Here is an 8,019-nt window from a genome sequence, read left to right on the forward strand (position 1 = left end):
GCACCCCAGCAGGGACCCCTACCCTGAAGGGGCTGTGGCCAGCCTGCAAACAACCATCAGCCCATCACCCGGGCTGGCCAGGCACCCCAGCAGGACCCCTCACCCTGAAGGCACAGTGGCCAGCCTGCAAACAGCCATCAGCCCCTCACTCAGGCTGGCCAGGAACCCCAGGGTGGACTCTCACCCTGAAGGGGATGTGGCCAGCCTGCAAACAGCCATCAGCTCCTTACGCAGGCTGGCCACACCCTCATGGTGTTTGGGTCCCCACTGGGGGGTTTGGCCAGCCTGCAAACAGCCATCAGCCACTCACCCAGGTTGGCCAGGACCCCCATCCCTGAAGGGGATGTGTCCAGCCTGAAAACGGCCCTCAGCCCCTCAGCCAGGCTTGCCAGGCACTCCAGCTGGGACCCCCACCTTGAAGGGGGTGTGGCCAGTCTGAAACGGCCCTCATCCCCTCACCGAGGCTGGCCAGGCACCCCAGCGGGACCCCCACACTGATCCGGGACACCCTTCAGGGCAACCAGCCGGCCCCCACCCATGCACCAGGCCTCTATCCTATATAATAAAAGGGTAATACGCAAATTGACCCTAACAGCAGAAGGACTGGGAATGACTGGTCACTATGACACATACTGACCACCAGGGGGCAGATGCTCAATTCAGGAGCTGCCCCCTGGTGGTCAGTGCGCTCCCACAGGGGGAGCTCTGCTCAGCCACAAGCCAGGCTGACGGCTGCCCGTACAGCGGTGGTGGTGGGAGCCTCTCCTGCCTCCTCAGCAGCGCTAAGGATGTCCGACTGCAGCTTAGGCCTGCTCCCTGCTAGCAAGTGGACATCCCTTGAGGGCTCCCGGGCTGCCAGAGGGATGTCTGACCGCCAGCTTAGGCCCAATCCCCCAGGGAGTGGGCCTAAGCCAGCAGGTGGTCATCCCCCGAGGGGTCCCAGACTGCGAGAGAGCACAGGCCAGGTTGAGGGACCCCCTGTGTGCACAAATTTTGTGCACCGGGCCTCTAGTTTACAATAAGATCTGAATATCAGGAAATACTGAAAGAAGTTATCTATGTGAAACAGACAAAAGGATACAGAACTATGAGTAAGATAACTAACAGACAGATAAGAGCAGGAAATTGCAACCCTTATGCAAAATAGGATATTAAACACTTAAATATAACATGAAGGTTCAAGGAGGTAAAATCATTTTTAAAAAAGAAGAAGCCCTAGCTGGTTTGGCTCAGTGGATAGAGCGTCCACCTGCAGACTGAAGGGTCCCGTGTTTGATTCCGGTCAAGGGCATATGCCCGGGTTCCAGTAGGGGTGTGCAGAAGGCAGCCGATCAATGATTAGCTCTCATTATTGATGTTTTTATCTCTCCCTCTTCCTTCCAATAAATCAATAAAAATATATTTTAAGAAAATCTGTGAAAATTTGGTTTTCTACATTCTATGTTTTGATAATTTTTTTATATTTGCAGAGTAAATGGTGCTTAATGTTAAAACTGTTTCTGAGTAAGATGTTAATAGTGTATTTATTGTTCTGTCCATGTAATATGCTAGACAAAGGAATAATACTGAAAAATCATAATGTGGTATTCTATTGTGTTGCAGCTCCACAATTCCCATGCTGCATAAATTAAAATTTTAATTTCTTTTTCTATACAGGTGACTCTACCTCTGGGCAGAGGGCTATCTATCACAGTTTGGGGCTGACTGGAATTCCTATAATCAATGTTAACAACAACTGTTCTACTGGTTCTACTGCTTTGTTTATGGCCCGGCAGCTGATTCAGGGTGGTGAGTAGTGCTTATTAGTTCAGTGCACTGAAATAGATGTGGGTTTACTGATCCCCTGGCATCATTTCTTCCTTCAGTCATCTGAGGGATGGCTTTACAATGTATTTCTTTTAAAAAAAATAACTTTATGGATATGTGATTTATATACTATAAAATTCACCCTGTTAAAGTATATAATTCAGTGTTTTTTAATATATTCACAGATTTATGCAGCTATCCCCACTATCTAATTTTAGAACATTTTCATCACACCAAAAAGAAACCCTGTACCCATTAGCAGTCACTCCCCAGTTCCCTCTCCCCCCAGCTCCTTCCTACCACTAATCTACTTTCTGTCTCTGTGGATTTACCTATTCTGAACATTCTATAAATGGATTCATGTAATTAATATATGGCCTTTTGTGGATTTCACTTGGCATTATGTTTTCATAGTTCATCCGTGCTGTGGAATGTTACTTGTACTTCATTCCATTTTATGGCCAAGTAAGATTCCATTGTATGGGTGTACCACAATTTGTTTATCCATTTATCAGCTGTTTTCACTTTTTTGGCTATTATGAATAATGCTACTATAAACATTTGTGTACACTTTTTTTGTGTGACTTTCAGTTCTCGGGTGTATATCATATTTTATATTTCCAAATATTCTTGAGTCTGTTTTTTTTTTGAGGGGGGGGGGCTCTTTTATTAGGTCCTTTATTCTGTTCCACTGACTGATTGTTGACTATTGCTCCATACTCAGTATTTTAGTTGTTGGAGCTTTAGAATGTCATACTGTTTGATAATGCTAGTGTCCCCGTAAAGACAACTTTTTTTTTTATATATATTTTATTGATTTTTTACAGAGAGAAAGGGAGAGGGATAGAGAGTTAGAAACATGGATGGGAGAGAAACATCAATCAGCTGCCTCCTGCACACCTCCCACGGGGGGTGTGCCCACAACCAAGGCACATGCCCTTGACCAGAATCGAACCTGGGACCCTTCAGTCTGCAGGCTGACGCTCTGTCCACTGAGCCAAACCAGTCAGGGCTAAAGACAACTTTTGTCAATTCTGTCTTGTTTTGCTGTTCTGTTGAACTTTAACATCATTTTTCTTAGGTGCCCCACCCTCCAAAAATAATTCTGTTGAAATTATGATCAGGATTCCTTTTAAAATAAATGTATTTAATGTAATGTTTGAAAATTTAAAATTACTTATTCGTATTTATTGTTCACTGAAACATATTTCACATTAATCAAGTCTTATTAACATTGAGGATCAAAGAAAGAATTAAACACTTTCTTGATTTTTTCCCCTCTTAACCTAATAGCATTTAATAATTTTCCCTAATTTTTCACTTATTAAAAAATTTACAGGATTATAGTATGTTTTAAAATTTTATATAAATTGACATACTTTTAAAAATTGAAGTATTTAATGTATTTTGTTGAGTGTCTGGAAATTAAAATTTTCAAAATAATTACATTTTCTTTCCAGGTGTGGCAGATTGTGTCTTGGCTCTTGGATTTGAGAAGATGGAGAAGGGGTCTCTTTCAGCAACAGTGGGTCTCATTTACTGTTATTTTGGAGTTGTTATGACACTATGAGAGAAGCTTTGCCCATCATACTACCATAGATAGCACCTGTTAATAAGCAACTTAAAACATAATTTGGGCCGGAACCGGTTTGGCTCAGTGGATAGAGCGTCGGCCTGCGGACTGAAGGGTCCCGGGTTCGATTCCGGTCAGGGGCATGTACCTGGGTTGCGGGCACATCCCCAGTAGGAGATGTGCAGGAGGTGGCTGATCGATGTTTCTCTCTCATCGATGTTTCTAGCTCTCTATCCCTCTTCCTTCCTCTCTGTAAAAAATCAATAAAATATATTAAAAACAAACAAACAAACAAACAAAAAACCCCCACATCTCTACGCACAGTTGTTAAATGAGTGGATATAACCCAAAAGCTAAAAGGTGACATTGTATATGTACACATATATCCTGGTATTTTAGAACAGTAAAGTGTGATCGAGATAATTTAGTTCAACCTGTTTATTTTGTGAATGATGAAATTGATGTTCAGAGAGGTTAGATTATTGAATTTGAGATGGACTTATCTAATTAAATTGAAATTCATTTATTTATTCACTCAAAAATTAAATCTATTCAACTAATTGAAGATAATAACATGTGGGACTTCTCTGTTTCTGGTAAGCCAAGTTATTTGAATCAATTCTCCTACTGAATACTTGAATAAAATTTAAACTAGAATATTTGAATAAAATATATAAAAAAAACTCTACAGAATCAAAGAGCTAACAATAGAGAGGAGTTGCAGGTGAATGCCAGAAAATAAAGATCAGCATTTGAAGGTGCTTTTGCTTTAAAGGCCTTAGCTGATCAGGAAGCTGTGAGCTTCAATTTTGATGGCTCCTAGAATGAAGAGGAAAGTAGTCAAAGCTCAGGAACTCTCCAATATCAGAAGTTAATATCCACTCCCCACATGAAAGTGGGACTCTGTAGGGGTAAACTCGTTGGGTAAGGGTGAACCCAGAGTAAAGCTGCCCCCCTTCCCTACTTCCTCTTTTCCCCACTTTCATGAGATTACAGGGAGAATTGCTTGGCACTGAGCAGAACAAAGGGAGGAAAAAGAGAAAGTGGGAAAAAAATCCCAGAAGAACCTTTTACTGAGAATTAATAAACCATAGGCTATCCTTCACGTAGGATTGCTGCCAAGTCTTGTTACCTGGGTGATCCAAGAAACCTCAAACCATGAACTGAATCTAAATGGTTCCAGAATGGCAGTAACCTGGGCACTTGACAGAAGCAAATGCAAATTTTCTTCTGGAGGAAGGCATCTTCCTTCTAGGCTTTGAGAACTCTTCAAGTAAATTTTCAAGGACATGCAGTCAAAGAAAACCAAGCATTAAGAAAACAAGGCACCATACTTGAGAACCAGGAGAACGAGGCACAGTAAACAACGATCTTTGAAGACGTCATAAACTGGAGTTATTGGACTCAGATTTAGGCATGCTTACTATGCTTAAAGAAATAAAAGACAAGCTTGGAAATAGCTTAAGGGTATAGGAAATTGCAAAAAGAGACATTACTGGCCTGAAAAGAAAAATAAGGGAATTTACAGAAAAGTGAAATAATTCAAAATTCAAAAGATACATTTTTAAAGAAATTATTTTTTAAAAATAGATTTTTATTGATTTTAGAGAGGGAGAGGGAGAGAGAGAGAGAAACATCAATGATGACAGAGAATCATCAATCGGCTGCCTCCTGCACATCCCACATTGAAGATCGAGCCTGCAACCCAGGCATGTGCCCTGACTGGGAATCAAACCTTGATGCTCAACCACTGATCCACTCAGGCTTGATCTTTTGTATTTCTGTTGTATTAGTTGTAACTTCTTTTTCTTTTTTTATTTTATTTGAGCCCTTACCTGTCTTAGTGAGTCTTAGATTTATTATTTATAGCATTATTTTTAAAAATATATATTTTATTGAATTTTTACAGAGAAGAAGGGAGAGGGATAGAGAGTTAGAAACATCGATGAGAGAGATCGATCAGCTGCCTCCTGCACAGCCCCCAGTAGGGATGTGCCCACAACCCAGGTACATGCCCTTGACCGGAATTGAACCCGGGACCCTTGAGTCCGCAGGCTGACGCTCTATCCACTGAGCCACACCGGTTTGGCTATTTATAGCATTATTATTTACATTACTAGGGACCCAGTGCATGAACTCGTGCACCTTGAAAGGAACTGTGGGCCGCGAGGCTGCAGGGGGCACGAGTGGGTCTCAGCCCATCCTCCATGCCCCTGGTCCCTTGTTTGCCTGCAGCCCCGCTCCCACCACTGCCACGGCTCCCATGTGCTGATGGCACTGGCCCCACTCACACCTGCTGACGGTGCAGTGATTGGGGCCGGCACCATCAGCAGGTGCAAGTGGTGGCTGATGCCCCGATCATCCCTCAGGAACAGGAGGAGGTGGAGAAGCCCTCAGGGGCAATCGGGACCAGTGCTGGGTGCCAGCAGCAGGTGCGAGCAGCAGCTCCAGCGCCGGCTGCGGGTGCAAGCGGGGCCGGCACCAGCAGCGGGTGTGAGAGGTGGCTGCCAGCCCCAATTGCCCCCCAGGAGCAGAGAGAGGTCATTTGATTATTTTTCATGCCATGTTTTTGGTCAAAGTATTTCCTGACTGATATTATTCACATTGTCCATTTTTTGTTTACATTGCACTTAGAATAAGCAAATGTCTTAGTAACACTGTAATAGTTAAAAGAGACACTATCATGTCAAGTGCTTATTAAATTTTGTTTTTTCCTCTCTCAGTCTTTAAACAGGACTAATCCAATTGATAAACATATGGAGGTCCTGCTGAATAAGTATGAATTATCTCCTGCACCATTTGCTCCTCAGATGTTTGGGAATGCTGGAAAAGAGCACATGGAAAAATATGGTATGTTAAAAAAAACTTTACGGCTTATTGGTTAATACATGTTGTATACATGTTATATAGATGTGATGGGAAGCAGCGGGTGTTTACTAAGGAACTGTGGAGTGTACCAGGATATACAACATATAAAATGGTTTTTGCATTAAGTTGAAAAAACAGTCTGTATAGAATTTAGTTGTAGAGAACATATTTATAGAGAGGACATCATAGTGGAAGTACCTAGAAATTGAAATCAGAAATTGAAATAGGAAAACTAATATAAATCTTGTCTGCTTTAATTGTGGACTACAAATTAGTTTGAAAATAATGAGACTCAAAGCTTGCTCTTGGTAATAGATTTATATAGGGAAATTTTATTTCTAGTACAAATTTTATTCTTAGTAACAGGTTTTTATTGTCAAATTTTATTCTTAGTACTTAGTACATTATCATCTGTCATTCCATAGTATTTTATGAGATTTAACTTTCATGGTTGATTTTTCTTTTATAGCTAGACATATTAATTTTTTGACTGATGGTCAATAATTGGCCTGTTGTAGCCAGTTAAAGCATGGGATAATACAGATAGGATTTTTATTTTTCACTGTATGACTCTCAACCAGTGCCTTGTTGTGTATTGTGAGATAAGAAAGAAAATTTTCATGCTTGAAAGTCCAGCACTCCTATTCTTTTTTTATTGATTTTAGAGAAGAAGAGAGAGAAATAGATAGATAGATAGATAGATAGATAGATAGAGAAACATCAATGATGAAAGAAAATCATTGATCAGCTGCCTCCTGCATGCCCCACAGTGGAGATTGTGCCTGCAACCGGGCAAATGTCCTGAGTGGGAATTGAAACATGACCTCCTAGTTCATAGGTCGATGCTCAACCACTGAGCCATGCCAACCAGACCAGCATTCCTATTCTTTGTAGGAAAAATATGCCACGTTTGATAGCCAAAATAAGGAATCAAAAAGGAAAAAAATCTTCAAGGAGGAATGGTGGCATTGTGTAAAGAAGCACTGCCAGTCTTTGGCTATAGAAATTTTCTTCTTTGTGCCAATTTCTTACCATTTGTAACTCAGTCTATTTCAATCTTGCTTCCCTCCTTTCTCAAGGCTACCATTGATCACCATGTTGCCATATCCAGTAAATACTTTTCAAACCTGATTGAATAGACCTCAGAAGCATTAAACCCTTTTGATCACTTTAAAAAAATTATCTTCTCTTGGCTTCTATGACACCTCATTCTCCTGGGTTTTTTTTTTTTTTCCTCCTGTTTTTTCTTACCTCTTTGGCTATTCCCTGTTCATTTATTTTTAATTAAATAATTCACTTAAGACATTACTGAGCTCTCATTATATTTCAGGCTCTGTTGTAGGCACTAGAATATAGCAGTATGTCAGTCAGATTTTACTGTGTAATAAACCGCTCCAAAACCCAGTGATTTTAAACAACAGTTATTTATTATATAGTTTACAAGTGTGTAGATTGACTGGGAGCCAGCTCTTCTTGTCTGGGTTAATCATATGACTGGAGGTTGGTTACAGGCTCTGTTCTAGTCTTATTTGACTGGGTCATATGTCTCGCCTCCTCCACCTTGGACTAGAGGACCAGCCCTGGCATATTCTTTTCATGGTGAAGGCAGCAGCACCAGAGAGTAATCTGCAACATGCAAGTCCTTTTGAGACTTAAGTTGTTAACTAGAGCAAGTCACATGGCAAACTTGCAATCAAGGGATAGGGAAATGTACTCCACTTCTTTTTTTTTTTTCTCATTAAATCTTTATTGTTCAGATTATTACAGTTGTT

General features: G+C 41.1%; 1 protein-coding gene across 2 annotated transcripts in view; it reads left to right on the forward strand.

Moving 5' to 3' along the window:
• The window catches only part of SCP2 (sterol carrier protein 2), a 108,359-nt gene that overhangs the window by 16,383 nt on the left and 83,957 nt on the right, over nucleotides 1–8,019 (forward strand). For both annotated transcript variants that reach the window (XM_014549759.1, XM_014549760.1), the window contains exons 4-6: nucleotides 1,657–1,788; nucleotides 3,267–3,331; nucleotides 6,103–6,229. In XM_014549759.1, coding sequence (XP_014405245.1) covers nucleotides 1,657–1,788; nucleotides 3,267–3,331; nucleotides 6,103–6,229 — 324 coding nt within the window. The remainder of the gene's footprint in view (nucleotides 1–1,656; nucleotides 1,789–3,266; nucleotides 3,332–6,102; nucleotides 6,230–8,019) is intronic.

Source organism: Myotis brandtii, unplaced genomic scaffold (assembly GCF_000412655.1).
Source record: "Myotis brandtii unplaced genomic scaffold, ASM41265v1 scaffold57, whole genome shotgun sequence".
NCBI lineage: Eukaryota > Metazoa > Chordata > Mammalia > Chiroptera > Vespertilionidae > Myotis > Myotis brandtii.